We start from the raw sequence: 23,971 nt of genomic DNA, 5'->3' as shown, positions 1-23,971 counted from the left end.
AGATAAGTTCCTTTGGGGGTCTAGTTTCCAAAATGGGGTCACTTGTGGGGGGTTTCTACTGTTAAGCCACATCAGGGGCTCTGCAAACGCAACGTGACGCCCACAGAGCATTCCATCAAAGTCTGCATTTCAAAACGTCACTACTTCACTTCCGAGCCCCGGCATGTGCCCAAACAGTGATTTACCCCCACATATGGGGTATCAGCGTACTCAGGAGAAACTGGACAACAACTTTTGGGGTCAAATTTCTCCTGTTACCCTTGGGAAAATAAAAAATTGCAGGCTAAAAGATCATTTTTAAGAAAATAATTTTTTTTTTTTTTTCATGGCTCTGCGTTATAAACTTCTGTGAAGCACTTGGGGGTTCAAAGTCCTCACCACACATCTAGATTAGTTCCTTTGGGGGTCTAGTTTCCAAAATGGTGTCATTTCTGGGGGATCTCCAATGTTTAGGCACACAGGGGCTCTCCAAACGTGACATGGTGTCCGCTAATGATTGGAGCTAATTTTCCATTTAAAAAGCCAAATGGCGTGCCATCCCTTCCGAGCCCTGCCGTGCGCCCAAACAGTGGTTTACCCCCACATATTGGGTATCTGCGTACTCAGGACAAACAGGACAACAATATTTGGGGTCCAATTTCTCCTATTATCCTTGGCAAAATAGGAAATTCCAGGCTAAAAAATTATTTTTGAGGAAAGAAAAATTATTTTTTATTTTCATGGCTCTGCGTTATAAACTTCTGTGAAGCACCTGGGGGTTTAAAGTGCTCAATATGCATCTAGATAAGTTCCTTGGGGGGTCTAGTTTCCAAAATGGGGTCACTTGTGGGGGAGCTCCAATGTTTAGGCACACAGGGGCTCTCCAAACGCGACATGGTGTCCGCTAACAATTGGAGCTAATTTTCCATTCAAAAAGTCAAATGGCGCGCCTTCCCTTCCGAGCCCTGCCGAGTGCCCAATCAGTGGTTTACCCCCACATATGAGGTATCGACGTACTCGGGAGAAATTGCCCAACAAATTTTATGATCCATTTTACCCTACTGCCCATGTGAAAATGAAAAAATTGAGGCGAAAAGAATTTTTTTGTGAAAAAAAAGTACTTTTTCATTTTTACAGATCAATTTGTGAAGCACCTGAGGGTTTAAAGTGCTCACTAGGCATCTAAATAAGTTCCTTGGGGGGTCTAGTTTCCAAAATGGGGTCACTTGTGGGGGAGCGCCAATGTTTAGGCACACAGGAGCTATCCAAACGCGACATGGTGTCCGCTAACGATGGAAATAATTTTTCATTCAAAAAGTCAAATGGCGCTCCTTCCCTTCCGAGCCTTACCATGTGCCCAAACAGTGGTTTACCCCCACATGTGAGGTATTGGTGTACTCAGGAGAAATTGCCCAACACATTTTAGGATCCATTTTATCCTGTTGCCCATGTGAAAATGAAAAAATTGAGGCTAAAAGAATTTTTTTGTGAAAAAAAAGTACTTTTTCATTTTTACGGATTAATTTGTGAAGCACCTGGGGGTTCAAAGTGCTCACTATGCATCTAGATAAGTTCCTTGGGGCGTCTAGTTTCCAAAATGGGGTCACTTGTGGGGGAGCTCCAATTTTTAGGCACACGGGGGCTCTCCAAACGTGACATGGTGTCCGCTAAAGAGTGGAGCCAATTTTTGATTCAAAAAGTCAAATGGCGCTCCTTCCCTTCCAAGCCCTGCCGTGCGCCCAAACAGTGGTTTACCCCCACATATGAGGTATCAGCGTACTCAGGACAAATTGGACAACAACTTTCGTGGTTCAGTTTCTCCTTTTACCATTGGGAAAATAAAAAAATTGTTGCTAAAAGATAATTTTTATGACTAAAAAGTTAAATGTTCATTTTTTCCTTCCATGTTGCTTCTGCTGCTGTGAAGCACCTGAAGGGTTAATAAACTTCTTGAATGTGGTTTTGAGTACCTTGAGGGGTGCAGTTTTTAGAATGGTGTCACTTTTGGGTATTTTCAGCCATATAGACCCCTCAAACTGACTTCAAATGTGAGGTAAATTTCGTTGTAAAAATGACAAATCGCTGGTCAAATTTTAACCCTTATAACTTCCTAACAAAAAAAATTTTGTTTCCAAAATTGTGCTGATGTAAAGTAAACATGTGGGAAATGTTATTTATTAACTATTTTGTGTCACATATGTCTCTGGTTTAACAGAATAAAAATTCAAAATGTGAAAATTGCGAAATTTTCAAAATTTTCGCCAAATTTCCGTTTTTATCACAAATAAACGCAGAATTTATTGACCTAAATTTACCACTAACATGAAGCCCAATATGTCACGAAAAAAACAATCTCAGAACCGCTAGGATCCGTTGAAGCGTTCCTGAGTTATTACCTCATAAAGGGACACTGGTCAGAATTGCAAAAAACGGCAAGGTCTTTAAGGTCAAAATAGGCTGGGTCATGAAGGGGTTAAACACATATAGTGGTTTATGACCTTCACTCTTGATGTTACTCTTTCAAATCAATTCATAGATTTGTTTGCCGCTGTAACATTGTGAGTTCACAATTACAGTGTATTGTACTATGGCTTGTGTTTCCGTTCATGGTTACTCTACTTTGATTTAGTTTATCAAGTTTTTTTTTTCCACTTGTGGCATTGGCGTAAATAAATAAATATTTATTTCTCAACTGGCATTACGTGTTCATAAGTTAATCGAGCTTTATACGCTGTTATTTGCTCCCTGTATGAATCATTGATTTATACCTATCCACCATAGTTTTGCTAGGTATGCTATGCGCCGTGTAGTTATTTTTCTTTTTGGTATTTTTGCCTTATGTACATTTGGCTACTTTTCTGGTTCCATCATTTGTATATTATATACATATTCTTATGGCTCCCCTTTAACGATGTGCATCAACTAAGCGGATTTATTTTTCATTTATTGACTCTTCTGCCTAGCGCAACAATCATCTAACTCTGATTATATGTGCTGGGGCCTCACTCTACGTCTGTATTTTTATATACCAGTAATCCCCTATGGCTCACCATAGGTTGTGCGTCCATGTTTGTGGTTATCTTACCTGCCAAGGTCAATCCGGGAATTCATTTCCGTGTATGCGCAATCTGTGTAGCCAATATGGCGGTAGATTGTTAAGGGGGCCTCTAGGAAGTGTGGGGTCTTTCTTCTTAGGATTTCTACGTACTAATAATTAATCATGTGCTAGCACTATGGGTTATCTACATTTCTCCTACGTACCAAATAATCCCTATTGTGTGAATGCTATTGCTTTTGTTTGGTGCTGTCTCAATTTTGTCTGTGCAAAAAAGCGCGTCTTTGGAGTCTCTAGCACATGCGCATCTCTTTGTTTGTAATTTCCTGTCCTACAATGGTGACATACTTGCATGCAGCCCACGCTGCCTGCCTCGGTGTCCCGGAAGCCTGTATCCACGCCTTACAGGTAATATTACCAGAGCTGTAGATTATTTATCAAGATTGTTGTGCAGATATAAAGGGTACATATCAGACCGGAACTTCAGCCCCTGAAGAAGCCACGTTGTGGTGGCGACACGCGTCGGGCATCTCCACAGGCTCCCCCTCTCTATGGTCGCATAAGTATCGCCTAAATAGGTTCTCTGTGTGGGCACATGGGTATGCTTCTTTTTTTGAACATCCCACTCACCATCATTATTTTCTGATGGGTTGTGATTCCCTTTCATTATTTTGTTCCATTTTTGTGTGCTGGGTTTCCTGATTTTTTTGAAGCCCCCTTTATAAGTCCAGGCTTGCTCATTGAACCGCGGTATCCTTATTTCTATTTCATTTGGCTGTTTGTATGTTTTGACATTTGTGCATGTCCTCTATTTGCCATTTTTGTGTGTGCTGAGTTTTCATGCTTGCTCAACCATAGGAACATTAACCAGCACCTTTACCATGGTCCATTATACGTTGTGACTATTTGTACTACATGCTTATATGTCAATTCTAAGCTTTGTCTTATTTTGATACTTTAATTCCTAAGGTGGGGTGTCTTTTTGGCTCCATTATGAGCCATTTGTGCTGTTACTATGTCATGTTTTTGACTTTTAAAATGTTTTTATGAGTGTGGTTTGTGTTTTGTACTCTAACATTTAATAAAGTATTCTTATTGATCTAAGGTGATCCTTGGTATTGGTCAGCAGCTGTCTTCTTTCTCTGTTTAATATTACATTCCTTCAGAATAGGTGCTGCCACCGAAGCAGCTAGAGCAGGTGTATCGGAAGTCAAAGTACAGAGAATGGGTTGTTGGAAATCCGCATGTTTTGCCAGATATATAAGACCAGACCTGCTCTAAACATCTTGTCTCTTACAGGTGGCTGTAAGCCCATAGTTTGGGTAGTGGGGCATTCTTTGTCTATTGGGTGTGCAAAAGGGCCAAACTATGGCCGGGTGGAAAAAATTTAGGCTTCCCGGAACTGGAGGTCAACTGGAGAGGCATCAGAGGCCTCCGGTGGCGTCAGATCTTCCAGGAAATGGTCAACATCGCTAAGAGGGCCGGTGATACTAGTGTTACACACTGGCAGTAATGATCTGGGCAAATGAAAAGGTGCTGAGCTCTATACAGTGATGTCAATAGATATAGAGCGTTTTTCCTGTTTATTACCGGATATGGTGTTGATGTGGTCGGAGATAGTACCACGAGCAGTTTGGCATGGAGCTAAGGACGCAAAAAGCCATTGAGAAATCAAGAAGAAGGATCAACGTGAGGATGGCAAAATTTGTAAAAGGAAAATATGGTATCGTGGTCTGCCACCATGAGCTGGAAGTAGATAACTCAGCTCTATTGATACCGGACGTTATTCACATCACGGACATCTTGCTCGACATATTTTTGTCCGGCTTGCAGGATGGAGTTGAACAGGCCCCAATGATGTTGGGTCTGGGTCGGAGTCCTGTGTTGGTCATACACATGATCCTCCATGGCGGAAGTGTAGAGGGGGCAAAGGTTCGTAACCGCTCATTGGTTTGTTCGCCTGGCGGTCACAGACGAGGCCTTCAGCGATGAGTCTGTTGCGAATTGTAATTGCCTCTCTTTGCTTATCAAATTAATAAACTGTGACCGACCTGTTCAACCCATCCAGGCCTGTTGGTGTTTTCATTATGGGATGGGCGGAAGGTGGGAAGGCACTGTTTACGACACACGAATCGTGCCTCTAACTGCGGAGCCCCTAGGGGAAAGCTAGAAGGAAACTCCGTGCAGTACCCAATTCCCCCTCCCACTACTCCCCAGGTGATGCAGTAATTGGGACGCCCAGGTGACCAACGGGAAGAAAGAGGAAGGGGCGTCTGGCCACACCCTCAGGGGTTAAATTCAGGTGCCCGGGTTCAGTGCCTTCCTCTTTCTTCCCGGTTAACCCTTGGAAGCTATTGTCCCACCCTCCATCCCTTATATATTCTTGAATTTTCTGCACCACTATTATTAAAAGTATAAAATATATATATATATTCTTCATGTTGTTATTATGTCACAGCGGAAGTGTAGAGGGGGCAAAGGTTTGTAACCACTCATCGGCTTGCTCGCCTGGCAGTTACAGACGAGGCCTTCAGCGATGAGTCCGTTGCGAATTGTAATTGCGTCTCTCTGCTTATCACATTAATAAACTGTGACCGACCTGTTCAATCCATCCAGGCCTGTTGGTGTTTTCATTACGGGATTGGTGGGAGGGGGGAAGGCACTGTTTACGACACACGGGTCTCTGCAGTCTTTCCCTGCATTTCACACCATCCATCTTCCCCTCGACTCAGACCATTTTCCCTGTCCCTGCTGCCAAAAAACATCTCTGCAGGATGATGCCACCATCACCATGTTTCAGTGTGGGGATGGTGTTCTTGGGATGAAGTGTTGGTTTGGTGCCAGACATATCATTTCTCTTTGTGGCCAAACAGTTCAATTTTGGTTTCATGTCACCACAACACCTTCCTCCATACATTTGGATGTCTCCCACATGTCTTTTGGCAAACTCAAAAGAACCCTTAGAATCTGTGAGTAAAGGCTTTTTTCTGCCCACTCTTACAGAAAGGCCATCTGTATGGAGTGTACGGCTCATTGTGGTCATGTGGACAGATACTCCAGTCTGTGCTTAGGACCTCTGCAGCTCCTTCAGGGTTACTTTGGTCTATTTGCTGCCTGTCTGATTAATGCCCTCCTTTCACTGACAGAGAGTTTTGGTGGGTGGCCCTCTCTTGACAGTTTTTTTGTGGTAACATATTCTTTCCATTTGATCATAATGGATTTGATGGTACTCCGGGAGTCGTCAGAAATTGGGATAATTTTTATAACCCAACCCTGACTTGTACTTGTCAACAACTTTGTCACTGACTTGTTTGGAGATCTCCTTGGTCTTCATGGTGTTAGGTTAGTGGTGCCTCTTACTTAATGGCGTTGCAGCCTCTGTGGCCTTTCAGACAAGGTGTGCATATACTGATAGACATGTGACACTCAGATTGCACACAGGAGGACTTCCTTTCACTAATCATGTGACTTAAGAAAGTAATTGCTTGCACCAGAAATGTTTAGGGGCTTCCAAGCAGAAGAGAAGAATGCATATGCACTTGCCAATTTTTTCCCATAAATGTAGTTTATGCCTATATTTTTCTCATTTCATCAACTTAGACTATTTAGTGCTGATGCATAACAGAAGGCTTACAAAGTAAAAAGATGCTCATTCCAATTTGGATAGATTAGAAAGCCTCATATGTTCCACGCAAAAAAATACTTAGGTTGGCTAAGAAATAAAAAGAGGCTGGCAGAAGCTTATTCACCAATTTCTGTTAAAATCACATGCAATCTTACTAATTGAGGATAATAAAGAATTAACTCACCTGTGATATGGAATCAGACAGCCGTACAACTTGGAAAAGGGTCAAAACGCAATGCTCAGAATGATCGGTGGCTTTTCCACTCAAGCGTGACAGTGGCAGAGAAATACATGTTGTCATGCTTGAGTTTGTAGAGCTGCTGGCCAGTCTGAGCATTATGGTGTGATCCCCATCCAAATTATACATTCATCTGACTAATCCCTTAGGTAGACAGAAAAGCAAGGTGTCTGCTTCCATAAAGATGTGGTCTCATCAGAGCCCTAATATTGTGTATGGATAGGGTCTGTCTTTGGTTAAGTGCAGTCTCTTTCTGTGCACTTTGCCTACAATACACATTTGCAGCTTTTCATTGTGGATACCATAACAAGCCAAGATCTCATTCTGCGCATGCGCCACTTCCGGCGCCATTTGCCTGAAGACCACTGGAGGTCTATCTTTGTATGCGACTGTACTATTTTCATAAAGTCTGCCAACATTGAGAGCGCTGTCCACAGCCAAGATGGCGCCAGGCCAAAATTTAAACGAATGCACGATGATAAAAAAATGCAACAGGCACAGTGGAGGGGGGCCGTAGCAGAGCTCTCTGAGCTGAAGACCCTACCCACATTCCCACCCACAAGTCCCATCCCGACACAAGAAGCGCAGAGGAAACCAAAATTTATCATGATTTAATGAAATCTAGGCTGCAGATTTTTACACTAAAGTATGTACTGTATTAAATCAGTATGACAGCACGATTCTGCCCATACCTTTATTTTAACATGGATGATCCTGATGACAGGTTCCCTTTAATGGAACCTTCAGTAGTTTAAAAATTCTTCTGTACCCAATGTCATCAGTATATTTTGCAACAATAATGTTGCGAAGGTCTTGAGACTGGTTTTACCCATCTTGTGATATTTCTTGTGTGGCACCCTGGTAATGAGACACCTTTTTTATAGGCCATCGGTTGAACCAGCTGATATCATTTTTCACTAAGTGGCAGGATTACTTTGTAATAACCGATAGATTTCAACTGATATAATGACTTTCCCTGGCTTTTTTCACCTCTTCCTTCATGTGTTCAATACTTTTTTCATGTGTCATTTCTCATTACACATAACATAATTTAGGGTCATCTATGGTTTGATTTCTTTGCCTGTGTGGATTAGATGTGTTGTCACCAACAGCTCGTAAGAATTTCATATCAATAACTCCATTAGAAATATATTTACGTAGAAAATTGGTGATAAGTTCGATACTTATTTAACCCGCTGTACTTCTTGAGTGGGCATTTTGCTCGTAGCCTTAATGATACAACCCCTTTCAAGAACAAATAATCTTACATGAAGGAACATTTTATTTCTAAGAAAAGTTATTTAGTTTTTTCAAGTAATAAATTTCAGTACCAATACAAAAGCATCAGAAGAATACAAGAAACACAAATGTACAAAGAACAATCAAATAGGAGTAGCTACTTACTATGATGCACGAAAACAAAGGGGAAGTAAGGACATTTGTACTCACGGAAATTAATTAATGTTTGTTGGAGTAAAGTAAAAGTCAATATAAAGCTTCCACGATGACAACAACTTCTGGATAGAAGTTATGTAACATAAAATGTGTAATGCAACTGTTGACATATAGATTATGTGGAATAGAACATACATGAAGGAGTAAGGGACGAATATTCAGTATATATAAAAGAAAAAATTCTGGCATAGAAAAATACGATTCAAAAATGTAAAAAATTAATGTCAGTAATGACAATACAGTGGAATGTAAAAGTTTGCGCACCCCTGGTAAAAATTACAGTTATTGTAAACAGTTAAGCAAGTTGAAGGTCAAATGATCTCTAAAAGGCCTAAAGTTAACGATGACACATATATTGTCATTTTTTTCTATTTTAAAAAATTACAAACAGGGAAAGGGTCCAATGCAAAATTTTGAGCTCCCTTGCAGATTTGTGAGATCAGATAACTTTGACCAAGGTTTCAGACCTTAATTAGCCTATGATGGTTATGGCGTGTTCATGTTCACTATCATCTTAAAGAAAGGCAGGTAATGTAAATTTCCCAGCTTTATAAAAACCCAGCCTCCTCTAACCATGTGCCAAAAAACAGAAGCCAATGGATTCTTCTAAGCAGCTGCCTAGCATTCTAAAAATGAAAGTGGTGGAGGCCCACAAAGCAGATGAAGGCCATAAGAGGATATCAAAGCGTTTTCAAGTTGCCCTTTCCTCAGTTCGAAATGTAATTAAGAAATGGCAGTTAACAGGAACAATGGAGGTCAAGATTAGGTCTGGAAGACCAAGCTAAATTTTAGTGAGAGTTGCTTGTAGGATTGCTAGAGAGGCAAATCCGCACCCCCACTTGACAGCAAAAGATTTATCAGACTCTAGAGTTGTGGTACATTGTTCTACTGTTCAGCGACACCTACACAAATATGGCCTTCACAATGACCGAAGAAAATAATGGATGGCCCTCACCAATGTGGTTTTTTTTCTTGCTTTATTGAACGCTGTGCGGCTCAGGCACGGGAGACATGTGCAAGATTCGGACTACAGCCGTTTTGCACTTCAGCGCTTCAACGGGTCCTGCCCTCCAAAGTCTTAGTACTAAAAGAGTGCACACTATCCATGTCTTCACACTCCATAAAAAGCGTGGTCACATTCTTCCGGTCGGCCAGTAAGCCGTTAGACGGGGCAAGGGGTCTGAGTGCATCATGGAAGTCAGTCAGGTGTATAATACACCTGAGTGTGGAACTATAAGACACTGTTCACAAAGTGCAGCGTGCCTAAACTATAACAGTCCAAAACATGCAAAAAAAATAACATCAGAAGAGTGTTTGGCACCACTGCGTCGACTTTACCTCAAAAGAATGAGATGAGGTTAGCTACACTAAATCATGAAAGCCATATAACCTCCAAAAACACCGCTGTAGGTGCTCAATCCATATGAAAAAAACATGCAAGGAATCCTCAATGACCGAAGAAAATTATGGATGGCACTCACCAATGCGTTTTTTTCTTGCTTTATTGAACCCTGTGTGGCTGAGGCACGGGAGACATGAAATTGAAAGTGGTGGAGGCCCACAAAGCAGAAAAAGACCATAAGAAGATATCAAAGTGTTTTCAAGTTGCCCTTTCCTCAGTTCGAAATGTAATTAAGAAATGGCAGTTAGCAGGAACAATGGAGGTCAAGATTAGGTCTGGAAGACCAAGCAAAATTTTAGTGAGAGTTGCTTGTAGGATTGCTAGAGAGGCAAATCCACACCCCCGCTGGACTGCAAAAGAATTATCAGACTCTAGAGTTGTGGTACATTGTTCTACTGTTCAGAGACACCTGCACAAATATGGCCTTCGTGGAAGAGTCATCAGAAGAAAACCTTTCTTGCACCCTCACCATAAAATTCAGTGTTAGAAGTATGCAAAAGAACATCTAAAGCCTGAAGCATTTGGGAAAGAAGTCCTGTGGATCAATGAGGTTAAAATAGAACTCTTTGGCCCCAAACATCAAAGGTATGTGTGGAGAGAAAAGGGTACAGAATTCCAGGAAAAGAACATCTCGCCAATAAGTAAGCATGGGGGTGGATCAATCATGCTTTGGGGTTGTGTTGCAGCCAATGGCACTGGGTAGAGGGAAGAATGAATTCAATAAAATTTCAACAAATTCTTGATGCAAACATAACACCATCTGTAAAATAAGGTGAAGTTGAAATGATGATGCCTTCTACAAATGGACAATGATCCTAAACACACATCAAAATCCACAATAGAAGACCTCAAAAGGTGAATGCTGAAGGCTTTACAGTGGTTCTCACAGTCCCCTGATCTGAAAATCTGTGGCTAGTCCCCAAAATAGCAGTGCATTCAATACAACCCAGGAATGTCACAGAACTAGAAGAATTTTCGAAGGAAGAATTGGTTAAAATCCCTCAAACAAGAATTTAAAGACTCTTGTCTGGCTACAATAAGCATTTACAAGCTGTGATACTTGAAAAAGCGGGTGCTACTAGTTACTAACCTTATAGGGTGCCCATTTCCTTTTTTGTAATTTTTAAAATGTAAAAAATTACTATATATTTTTTTTGTCTAAAATACAAAGGAAATGTGTAATCTGTAATTTTAGGCCTTTTAGAGATCATTTCATCTTCAACTTGCTTAACTGTGCACAATAACAGTCATTTTGACCAGGGGTTCCCAAACTTTTACATGCCACTGTAGTTTTGCAATCCGTGTTTATTCTTGGCCAATGACACCAAATTATCGGGATCTAAAGGTTGAATTGCAGGAATTTGGAAGTCCTCTAAACAAGGATCAATGCTGGATCACCAAAACAAAAAAATACTCAGTATTCTATAGCATTTGTGGGGTTTTTTTTAAGTTAGATAACTCCACGTAAGTAGCTGCTGTTTTATTATGGACAACCTGTGATATCCTGACTCAAGGGGTTCTATGTCTGTGAAAACAAGGAGTTTTACAAGTGGCTGCATGACTCAGCTAAATGAAGCGAGGCAAGGCAGTAGCGTGGAGCCCTGGAATGTGTATTATAATGAGGGCTCCCAGTCAGTGTGGCCACCCCCCTTGTACAGTGCTACAAAACCTCCGGACATACCAGACCTCATATACTTGGAGCACAGTCAGATTCTTTCCTTTCATCTCTGCAAATCCCTAGAATACACTGCGGCTGCAAACATCTATCCAGGTAAATGTTATTTCATGCACATCGGAGGGAGAACTTCACAAACAGCAATTTAGCAAAATGTATTTAGTTTTTATTCATTTTAGAAACATAAACTTACAGCAGGAGCACATTCATTTTCCGATTGTAATGCGTCTTTTATGTGGGTTTATTGCATACAGTGCTTCTACTGGTTTATGCTTTTTTTTACCCAAAGGTTTTAAAATAGTTCACCAGATTCTTTACATTTTTTTTTAATATTTTCTTTTTTACAATTTTAAGGAATGTGAGATTAAAATATGATCCAGAGCAGAAATCCAGGGGGTACAATTTCAGTTTTCTGTTGAAGACTTGCAGTAGAAATCGTCCACAGTAGAAATCGTCGGAAAATACACACAAATGTTTGCCAATGCATGTGAGAGAATTATTTTTGGCTTTTGCTAGTAATGACTCTTTGTTTTTGCAGCACTGGGGTCCTGGGTTCAAATCCCACCAAGGACAACATCTGCAAGGAGTTTGTATGTTCTCCCCGTGTTTGTGTATGTTTCTTACGGGTTCTCCAATTTCCTCCTATACTTTCCTCCTAGATTGGGGACAGCGATGATGATGTCTGTAAAGTGTTAAGGAATATATTGCACTACATAAGAAAGCTTAATAAATAGATAAACTTCACGCTACAGTATATTTATACATGTAGTATATATTCTGAAGTGCTGGTTAGAAGTGGCGCAGGGGAAGGAGAACTTATAAAAATCATAAAAATGATGATGTGAAATATTGGGTTCAAAAGTTTCGTACACAGTTCTGAGCAGCTCATCCTAAAAATGAAAGCCTGAAGATCAGATCTTTAACATTTCTAGATATTCCATGAAAATGTATTTCTTGTGACACTGTGCGATCCAATGTTCAAAGCTCTCCTAGTTTATACCAAAAGTGTAAAATATCACATACCCCTTTCAGAAATGTTGACATCACACAGACTTTGTGTAGACTCTTTCTTCGGCAACTTCAGTACCCAACCCTAATATCACTATGTTCAACCAAGCCTATTTTATTGGTGAAGTGAAGAACTTGTACAGTTCTTGTAGGATACATTTACTATGGACTGACCATTTGGCTAATTTTTTTATCAAAATGAGTAATAATTAAGTTAACCTTAGCCTTGAACTTAAAATGTATTGCTTTGCTCATCATAATGATCTTTTTTTGCTAACTATTATGGATTATCATCTGTAACCAACAAACTAGGTGGCCACAATTTCTCTTAAAAAATGTCAGTTTTAGGTTGTGAAAATATTGTAATGTCTGTAAGAACACGTTTAGTAAAGTCATTTAACTACATCTAGATCAACCATAGACTTAAAATGTCCGTGTGTTCTTCATATTACCCTTCAGTGACGTTCTCAAACGTCGTTGCAAAGTAAGAAGATGTATGAGATGATATAGCTGCAGAAGTGTGGAGCAGACTGTCAGACACAGCCAGACTCCCCATAGAGAAGACAGAAATGGTTGATTACCATCTCTGCCTTCCTGATCACCTGTTCATGAATCAACTGCATTTTTACCAGACCAAAACTTTATTGCTTACAGATTTTCTTTTTAGTCCTTTAGTAATTTTTTAGATACAGTAGGGCAAATGTACTAATCCAATCTAAGTTTTGGACAATATAAATGTGCTTTGAAAGTATTCATTCCCTGTGAACTTTTTCACATTACATTCTCAAACTTAAATGTTTTTTATTTGGATTTTAGGTGATATAACAACACAAAGTAGCAAGAATTTGTGAGGTGTAAAGGAAATGATACACGGTTTTCTAAATATTTTAAAAATATAAATCTGAAAATTGCTACATGCGATTTAATATTTTGTAGGACCACTTTTTGCTACAATTACTGCTGCAAGTATTTGGGGGTCTGTCTTTACCAGCTTTGCACATCTAAAGGCTGGAATTTCTGCCCATTCTGTTTTGCAAACTATCTCTTGCTCAGTGGGATTGAATGGACAGCTTTGGGGGAAAGCAATTTTCAAGTCTTGCCACATATTCTCAATGGGACTATTTACCCTAAGTTTACACCACCTATTAATTGATTGGCCAAGTTTGCACCATAATTTTGGTGCCTGGTGGTCACACTTCAGATCAAGCCCCTTGTACAGGCAAACCTCACTCCTTTTCTTAGTCTACGCTCTATTGCCACATCAGTTAGAAAGAGTGTCCTAAAAGAGTAGTGCAAGCATACCAGTACTTATGGCAATATATTCTGATGCATATGGATTAGTAAATGTTTCCCTCAGTTTTCACTAGAAGAGTAACATAGTAACATAGTAACATAGTTAGTAAGGCCGAAAAAAGACATTTGTCCATCCAGTTCAGCCTATATTCCATCATAATAAATACCCAGATCTACGTCCTTCTACAGAACCTAATTGTATGATACAATATTGTTCTGCTCCAGGAAGACATCCAGGCCTCTCTTGAACCCCTCGACTGAGTTCGCCATCACCACCTCCTCAGGCAAGCAATTCCAGATTCTCACTGCCCTAACAGTAAAGAATCCTCTTCTATGTTGGTGGAAAAACCTTCTCTCCTCCAGACGCAAAGAATGCCCCCTTGTGCCCGTCACCTTCCTTGGTATAAACAGATCCTCAGCGAGATATTTGTATTGTCCCCTTATATACTTATACATGGTTATTAGATCGCCCCTCAGTCGTCTTTTTTCTAGACTAAATAATCCTAATTTCGCTAATCTATCTGGGTATTGTAGTTCTCCCATCCCCTTTATTAATTTTGTTGCCCTCCTTTGTACTCTCTCTAGTTCCATTATATCCTTCCTGAGCACCGGTGCCCAAAACTGGACACAGTACTCCATGTGCGGTCTAACTAGGGATTTGTACAGAGGCAGTATAATGCTCTCATCATGTGTATCCAGACCTCTTTTAATGCACCCCATGATCCTGTTTGCCTTGGCAGCTGCTGCCTGGCACTGGCTGCTCCAGGTAAGTTTATCATTAACTAGGATCCCCAAGTCCTTCTCCCTGTCAGATTTACCCAGTGGTTTCCCGTTCAGTGTGTAATGGTGATATTGATTCCCTCTTCCCATGTGTATAACCTTACATTTATCATTGTTAAACCTCATCTGCCACCTTTCAGCCCAAGTTTCCAACTTATCCAGATCCATCTGTAGCAGAATACTATCTTCTCTTGTATTGACTGCTTTACATAGTTTTGTATCATCTGCAAATATCGATATTTTACTGTGTAAACCTTCTACCAGATCATTAATGAATATGTTGAAGAGAACAGGTCCCAATACCGACCCCTGCGGTACCCCACTGGTCACAGCGACCCAGTTAGAGACTATACCATTTATAACCACCCTCTGCTTTCTATCACTAAGCCAGTTACTAACCCATTTACACACATTTTCCCCCAGACCAAGCATTCTCATTTTGTGTACCAACCTCTTGTGCGGCACGGTATCAAACGCTTTGGAAAAATCGAGATATACCACGTCCAATGACTCACCGTGGTCCAGCCTATAGCTTACCTCTTCATAAAAACTGATTAGATTGGTTTGACAGGAGCGATTTCTCATAAACCCATGCTGATATGGAGTTAAACAGTTATTCTCATTGAGATAATCCAGAATAACATCCCTCAGAAACCCTTCAAATATTTTACCAACAATAGAGGTTAGACTTACTGGCCTATAATTTCCAGGTTCACTTTTAGAGCCCTTTTTGAATATTGGCACCACATTTGCTATGCGCCAGTCCTGCGGAACAGACCCTGTCGCTATAGAGTCACTAAAAATAAGAAATAATGGTTTATCTATTACATTACTTAGTTCTCTTAGTACTCGTGGGTGTATGCCATCCGGACCCGGAGATTTATCTATTTTAATCTTATTTAGCCGGTTTCGCACCTCTTCTTGGGTTAGATTGGTGACCCTTAATATAGGGTTTTCATTGTTTCTTGGGATTTCACCTAGCATTTCATTTTCCACCGTGAATACCGTGGAGAAGAAGGTGTTTAATATGTTAGCTTTTTCCTCGTCATCTACAACCATTCTTTCCTCACTATTTTTTAAGGGGCCTACATTTTCAGTTTTTATTCTTTTACTATTGATATAGTTGAAGAACAGTTTGGGATTAGTTTTACTCTCCTTAGCAATGTGCTTCTCTGTTTCCTTTTTGGCAGCTTTAATTAGTTTTTTAGATAAAGTATTTTTCTCCCTATAGTTTTTTAGAGCTTCAATGGTGCCATCCTGCTTTAGTAGTGCAAATGCTTTCTTTTTACTGTTAATTGCCTGTCTTACTTCTTTGTTTAGCCACATTGGGTTTTTCCTATTTCTAGTCCTTTTATTCCCACAAGGTATAAACCGCTTACACTGCCTATTTAGGATGTTCTTAAACATTTCCCATTTATTATCTGTATTCTCATTTCTGAGGATATTGTCCCAGTCTACCAGATTAAGGGCATCTCTAAGCTGTTCAAACTTTGCCTTCCTAAAGTTCAATGTTTTTGTGACTCCCTGACAAGTCCCCCTAGTGAAAGACAGGTGAAACTGCACAATATTGTGGTCGCTATTTCCTAAATGCCCAACCACCTGCAGATTTGTTATTCTGTCAGGTCTATTAGATAGTATTAGGTCTAAAAGTGCTGCTCCTCTGGTTGGATTCTGCACCAATTGTGAAAGATAATTTTTCTTGGTTATTAGCAGAAACCTGTTGCCTTTATGGGTTTCACAGGTTTCTGTTTCCCAGTTAATATCCGGGTAGTTAAAGTCCCCCATAACCAGGACCTCATTATGGGTTGCAGCTTCATCTATCTGCTTTAGAAGTAGACTTTCCATGCTTTCTGTTATATTTGGGGGTTTGTAACAGACCCCAATGAGAATTTTGTTACCATTTTTCCCTCCATGAATTTCAACCCATATGGACTCGACATCCTCATTCCCTTCGCTAATATCCTCCCTTAAAGTGGACTTTAGACAAGACTTTACATAGAGACAAACCCCTCCTCCTCTCCGATTTTTACGATCCTTGGGTATATGGGTTGTTAGGATAGTAGTAATTGTCCCAGCTTCTAGGATTTGGGTAAATGGGTTGATAAATACATTGATATCCAATCAGATCAGACACATATCCCCCATTGGACATAGCACTATTAGGAAGACCAGATGACCTTAATTCCTATTAAATTTTGAAAAAATCCGTTCCAGGGTTTATTAGTGTCTGCCCTTTTTTCCGGACGGATCATGTCAAGGATTATCTTTGCTCTGCCTCATTCTGGGATCAGGTTTGCTATTTAGCTCCCATGAATCTTGCTGGCAGTGTCAGCTATAGCTCTGTCTTTGGTGTGTGAACCTGACTCTGGAGGCCTTTGGTTTGTCCTACTGTGAACCCTGACTTGTCCTGTGTCTGTTATCTCCCCCTGCCTGCCTGCCCTTTCCCAGGGTCTCTTTGTTTGTCTGTCGTTCTGCTTGACTCCCTGGTTTTGATCTTCTGGCTTGGCTTTCGACTCTGTTTCAGTTTGTCCCTATGGTACTGTATTTGCCCGTCCTGGTTTACTGATCCCTTGCTACGTTCTGACTATCCATTCTGTCTAAATCCGTTTGTACTGTTGTGCTGTCTTATGCACTGACTTGGCTGTCCTGACCTCGCTCTCGCCACTAGGTGGCATCTGTTCAGTTGCTCTGTGTGTGCAGTCTGGCTTCTCTACCAGGCTCCCCCTGGAGGAGGTTGCGCTGTACTGCACTGCAGCAGCCTGACATTATGGTCCGTAGTTCTCTTCAGCATTTGGTCCATTGGAGGGGTTATGATCCTGAGGATCGATTTTGGATCCCAGCGCAATCTGTCCATGCTGATCCATTAGTCCGGGCGTTTCATGCACGTTATCCTGGGAAACCAGGAGGTCCGGTGGCCCCCCTTGAGAGGAGGGTACTGTCATGATCCATTCCAGGGTTTATTAGTGTCTGCCCTTTTTTCTGGATGGATCATGTCAAGGATTATCTTTGCTCTGCCTCATTCTGGATTCAGGTTTGCTATTTAGCTCCCATGAATCTTGCTGGCAGTGTCAGCTATAGCTCTGTCTTTGGCGCGTGAACCTGACTCTGGAGGCCCTTGGTTTGTCCTACTGTGAACTCTGACTTGTCATGTGTCTGTTATCTCCCCCCACCTGCCCTTTCCCAGTGTCTCTTTGTTTGTCTGTCGTTCTGCTTGACTCCCTGGTTCTGATCTTCTGGCTTGGCTTTCGACTCTGTTTCAGTTTGTCCCTATGGTACCGTATTTGCCCATCCTGGTTTACTGATCCCTTGCTACATTCTGACTATCCATTCTGTCTAAATCCGTTTGTACTGTTGTGCTGTCTTATGCTCTGACTTGGCTGTCCTGACCTCGCTCTCGCCACTAGGTGGCGTCTGTTCAGTTGCTCTGTGTGTGCAGTCTGGCTTCTCTACCAGGCTCCCCCTGGTGGAGGTTACACTGTACTGCACTGCAGCAGCCTGACAAAAATGACTTCATTACAATTGACATGCACAGTATTAACCTATTAACCACAAAACAAATCTTTTTTCATTGCGCAGGAAAAATCTGTCACCCTCAAAAAATGTGCTGTAGTATTGATCTTTATTTATTTATTAATTTCATATTATGTACATTTTTCTTGACCCCAGTTTTATGGAACTCTGCGGATTTTTTATGGTTGAGATCTTGTGATTATAAATCTCCAGCACATGCTCTATATACATACTATACATATATGCACATTTTATTTTACGACTGGATCATTTATAATCATTTGCACTGCTTATCGCTAACTCTTTATTGATTGTTATAGGGTCTGAAATTTAAATGAGGTTTTATTTTCCAATTTAATGAAATATGTTTTATTTTTGTGATTGCAAAAGGTTGTCTCATGACAGATATTTATGGCAAATCCCAAGGATATGCCATAAATGTCTAATTGATGCTGATCCCACCTCTTGGACCTGCATATATCTCTAGGACAGGGCACCGATCCGTCTCTCCAACATGCAATTGCTCAGGTTTATTTGATTAAATTCCATACTAGTGAAAGAGAACTTGTTTTTTGGGGGAGTTTTTTGCGAGCGGCAATCCGGGGGGCCCGGGGCAATATGTTGCTGGACACATGGGGGCAGATTGCTGGACACACTGGGGCAGATTGCTGGGCACACTGGAGCAATATTGGAGACACTGGGGCAGATTGCTGAACACACTGGGGGCAATATGCTGGAGTCAGACACTGGGGCAGATTGCTGGACACACTGGGGCAATATGCTGGACATACTGGGGCAGATTGCTGGACACACTGGGAGTAATATGCTGGACACACCGGGGCAATATGCTGGACATACTGGGGCAGATTGCTGGGCACACTGGGGCAGATTGCTGGACACACTGGGGGAAATATGCTGGAGTCAGACACTGGGGCAGATTGCTGGACTCACTGGGGTAATATGCTGGACATACTGGGGCAGATTGCTGGACACACTGGGGGTAATATGCTGGACACACTGGGGCAGATTGCTGGACACACTGGTGGCAATGCTGGAGACACTGGGGCAGATTGCTGGACACACTGGGGGCAATATGCTGGAGTCAGACACTGGGGCAGATTGCTGGACACACTGGGGCAATATGCTGGACACACTGGGGCAGATTGCTGGACACACTGGGGCAGATTGCTGGACACACTGGGGCAGATTGCTGGACACACTGGGGCAGATTGCTGGACACACTGGGGGCAATAAGCTGGAGACACTGAGGCAATATGCTGGAGACACTGGGGGCAACATACTGGACATTTTGGGGGTAAAATGCTTGACACACTGGGGCAATAAGCTGGAGACACTGAGGCAATATGCTGGAGACACTGGGGGCAACATACTGGACATTTTGGGGGTAAAATGCTTGACACACATGGGGCAGGGATGCTGGACACATTGGCGGCAGGATGCTGGACACATTGGGGGCATAGATGCTGGACACTGGGGGCAGAGATGCTGGACACATTGGGGGCATAGATGCTGGACACTGGGGGCAGAGATGCTGGACACTGGGGGCAGAGATGCTGGACACTGGGGGCAGAGATGCTGGACACACTGGGGGCAGTACTGGAGACATGGGCAGAATATAGATACGGGGCATGATTGGAGACACGGGGCAGAATGAAAGACATGGGGCAGGATTGGAGACAGATCTGGCTGGATGAAGTGATGGCTGTCTGTGCTGGATGAAAGATGAAGGACTTCACCTAGAGATGTCACTGGTGAGTCAGTGTTACCTATACACTGACACTATACACTGTATACTATATACTGAACTGAAGGGTAAATTGACTAGATCAATGGATGTTTGACAGGTTATAGTTTCACACAGCAACTATTTTTCTGGAATAATCTGGTTCAGGTACATGATGATCCCGTCGCATGACCCCGTCACGACTCCATAACATGACCCCTTCACATGACCCCGTCACATGACTGGGGGGCCCACAGTGTCTGAACAGCCCGGGGCCCTTGCTACCCTTAATCCACCCCTGGTTCTACATGAGAAACCGGCTCACCTATGGTGCCAACTACAAGGACAGATTTTTAGAGAGGACAGAGAACAGTGGTAGGGTCTCCACCATCTGAAGGCCCACCACCAGCCTCTATCTTGGAGTTATTGGACATACATTTGTATATAAGTTCCCTGTTTCCTTTGGAGGATCCCGCACCTCACTATATGGAAGGGCCACTATTAACGTTGATCAAGTCTTTGGACATGGGGCTATTATGTGGTTATTTGATCTACATATATTACTTAGTAGTGGGTTGAATAACATCGGTCTTTGTTTTTCTTTAGGAAGCATATCATCATGACCTCCATGTTTTACTCTGCCTCCATCTTATATATATATGCTTTCTACAGTGTAGAAACTGGGACACTGCCCAGCGATGAAGCTCAAATGCTGACGGTCATGTCCCAACAGGTGGATGACATATGGAACACAATCCTCATTGGAATTCCCATCAAGAACAATCCCGATAACAATACGTATGGGATATGTAATCTGCAGCCAAATCCAAAACTGAATGCAAGTGAAGCCAAAATTACAGGACAGGTTTTATTCAGGCAACCCTATCCCAATGGAAAGCTGGAAGCACACTTCAACGTGGAAGGATTTCCTCTGAATCACAGTGAATCTACCAGAGCAGTTCATATCCACAATTTTGGAGATCTCAGCAATGGCTGTGACTCTACTGGTGGACATTACAACCCTTTTTCTGTAAATCATCCTCAGCATCCAGGGGACTTTGGGAATTTTATAGTGCAAGATGGAAAGATCCAGCAACGTCTAACTCATCTTCATGCCACACTGTTCGGTCCATACTCTGTTTTTGGTAAATCGATTGTTGTTCATAAGATGGCTGATGACCTAGGTAAAGGCGATAATCAGGCCAGTCTGGAAAATGGGAATGCCGGCACACGTCTTGCTTGTTGTGTGATCGGCTCAAGCAGTAAGACCAGCTGGGATAAATTCACCACATCGACTAAAGACTCCTGAATTTCCGGTTTTAATAAAATGGTTGCAGGTGTTGAAATTGTAGCTAAATTTTTGAGAGTGGAGGACAATCACGTTGTGTAATATGTTGCATAGATTCCAGAATTTTGTAGAACGCAAATTTAAAGAAGGATTAAAGCAAAGACTTTTTGTCTTCTCTCCAAATTAGGTGACAGTGCGGCCAGATAATAGTGAACTCAAGTGAAATACTTGGCAGCGTAGATAAGGTAATAGCAAATAGATAAAGGGAAATCGAGAGCCAACTATAAAGGGATATAGTGAGATCACATCGGAAATACTGGGTTCAGCTCTGGGGACCTCACTAAAAAAAGGCACTGGTAAATCAGAACTGGTTCAAAGATGAGCTACTAAAGCAGTGAAAGTTCTTGGGTAGAAAATGCTTCAATTTTAAACAGGAGGGCTTAATAACCAGTTGTCTATTTAGAAATTACAAATGAAATTGATTTGCTTTAAAAAAAAGATATGCTAAAAAAATAAGTAATATAGGTTACTATTATATAGTTCAGCTATGGCAAGTGGCATAAATAAGAAACAATGTCAGAAAATATACATTTCTCAATATTGAAATGACAACACTAAGAAGGAAAAGTTGTGTAATTCTGGAAATCACAGGACAGATAGACTTGTTAATAATATGCAAATTATGAAAGTATGGCGAAAACATTTCAAAACATCTCCATTTATTCAGTATCGAGTATGAGCACAATGGCCAGAAATACACACACTTACACACCTTGGCTTCTGTCTAGGAGGTTATTAATGTTTGTTTAATTAATGTTCTGTACGCTGAATGCACTTGGGCAAATCTTCAACGTGCTCTGCTGGCAGCTCTAAGATGTGCACAATGCAAGACAAGTCCAGAGATGCTAAAGGCCGTGGTAGCATGTTTAGGCCATGCAGGATATAACACGAGCAACAAGAAACCTGACATTGTTGTGTTAAAAACAGCTCCTTGGACACTTTAGATAAATGACCATACCACTGGTTCCTTGACTTGATCAATGTAAAGGCAAGCTGTTAGTGTACCTGAAATGAAGACTAGAGGGGTCTGGCTACTGTACATTATGCCACCCCTTACCATAATCTTGAGAGAAGGACCAGTCTGAAATTTCCTTGTGAAGGCGTTCCATTGAGTTCACGACACCTCTGTCAAAGACTGTAATGGGCAGAGAAAGACAGCAATGAACGATGGAGAAGAAGTCTATCCTCTTCAGGTATGAGTTTTGCTTTTATCTTAGATACAATGGTAGCCAGAGGTTGATCTGGAGACCATGTCAGCAAGGCCATGAAGAGGCCTTCACGAAGGAATGTCACACTGGTCCTTCTTCCAGGATTATGGTGTGGAGTGGCATAATGTATGGTAGCGAGATTCCGCTAGGCTTTATTCCAGATACACTAACAGCTTGGCTTTGCATTGATTTGATCATGAAACCAGAAGCCATTTCTTCAAAGTGTCCCAGAAACCATTTTGGGTCTACCTCGTCCCCTGACTCTAGGATGTTATTGGTCGATATTTGCAAAGGGAGCTGCTAGCTGCGGATTTTGATGTTTTGCTTGGCCAAAATGGCAGAACATTGCTCAGACAATCATTAATAACCTCACAGATATCATACTAGGGCATATGAGTGCACGTACGTCTGTGTTTGGCACTCATGCTCAATACTAAATAAATTTAGATATTTTTTAAATTTGGTTTCCATTTTTTAATCATTTGTATATCATTAACACATGCAGCCATTAATTAATTTCCACACTTCCATGACTTTTTCTACTTGCTGTTACATTTCCAATGTTGAAGACTTTAAGCTTACTGAAAGAGAAATAAAAGCTTGGAAGAAACTCGTAGCAGATGAAATAGGAAAGTCAACACTAGGTGAATGAAAAACAGCCAGGGATAAACAAATACGTTTTCTAGGATAAAAATAAAATAATATAAAACCATATGTTCTTGTGTGCAGTTAAACCTATGTAATTCCTCAAGTAAAAGTTGAAATGGTTCTAACTATGTGTTTTGAGTTGAAAATTAATAACAAAAGTTTATCATTTTTTAAATGGGTCATACAAATATTTACAATGGGTTTACCATCAGTACACATTGTGGCTCAATGTGATTTGAGTTTGCCAAGATAAAATAATTTTCGGATATCTGATCTAAGCAGGTTACAAATAAATATGAAGATTATCATATTGTACATAGAAAATATATTAAGTAATGCCTATGGGAGTTTCAAGAATTGTGTGCTCTTTAGATAAGTTTTATCGATTGAGCTCTTTGGAAAGTCATTTTTTGCTTGTGTTAGAATAAGGAATGGGTTAAAGAAACATTTTAACTTTTTATGCGGTTATGTATTAAGCTATTTGCTAGCACATAAGAACGGCTGAAATTTGTGCACATGATACCTATATTCATGAAGATTATACAATAAACGATCAGTCCTTTTTTTTTACAAAAATTGTCGGAAGTCACAAGTTGTACATTTCTTATTCTCGACCGCCGTAAACTGAATTCCAGAAAATTCTAAACTGGAATTCAAACTGCTTTTACATTTTGGAGGGACCACTGAGATTTCCACCTTCTGGGACCTGATAGAGGGACATTTTTTGAAGAAGGAGAGACACAATAAACTGCAGTAAGTAAGTCTTTGTCTTTCGCATGCTCTCTATCTCTGAGAACGTATCCTAATCAGTCTTGGGAGGTTAGTACAGATATTTAAAGGGACTCTGTCACCTGAATTTGGAGGGAACAATCTTCAGCCATAGGGACGGGGTTTTTGGATGTTTGATTCACCCTTTCCTTACCCGCCGGCTGCATGCTGGCTGCAATATTGGATTGAAGTTCATTCTCTGACCTCCATAGTACACGCCTGCACAAGGCGTGAC

General features: G+C 41.2%; 1 protein-coding gene across 3 annotated transcripts; it reads left to right on the top strand.

Moving 5' to 3' along the window:
• Nucleotides 1-11,381: 11,381 nt before the first annotated feature.
• On the top strand, nucleotides 11,382-23,560 carry LOC138657116 (extracellular superoxide dismutase [Cu-Zn]-like). Of its 3 annotated transcripts, none has more exons than XM_069744662.1 (3): nucleotides 11,417-11,525; nucleotides 11,968-12,019; nucleotides 20,371-23,560. In XM_069744662.1, the coding sequence occupies exon 3, from the start codon at nucleotides 20,384-20,386 to the stop codon at nucleotides 21,071-21,073; it is 690 nt and encodes a 229-aa protein (XP_069600763.1). In that variant the 5' UTR covers nucleotides 11,417-11,525; nucleotides 11,968-12,019; nucleotides 20,371-20,383; the 3' UTR covers nucleotides 21,074-23,560. The 3 variants fall into 3 exon arrangements, with proteins under 3 accessions (XP_069600761.1, XP_069600763.1, XP_069600762.1); XM_069744661.1 differs by having other exon boundaries at nucleotides 11,968-12,040; XM_069744660.1 differs by lacking the exon at nucleotides 11,968-12,019 and having other exon boundaries at nucleotides 11,382-11,525.
• Nucleotides 23,561-23,971: the final 411 nt, after the last annotated feature.

The sequence above is a fragment of the Ranitomeya imitator genome, chromosome 1 (assembly GCF_032444005.1).
Source record: "Ranitomeya imitator isolate aRanImi1 chromosome 1, aRanImi1.pri, whole genome shotgun sequence".
NCBI classification, from domain to species: Eukaryota; Metazoa; Chordata; class Amphibia; order Anura; family Dendrobatidae; genus Ranitomeya; species Ranitomeya imitator.
The sequence above is the reverse complement of the archived record's forward strand: the minus strand, read 5'-3'. Positions and strand labels throughout refer to the sequence as shown.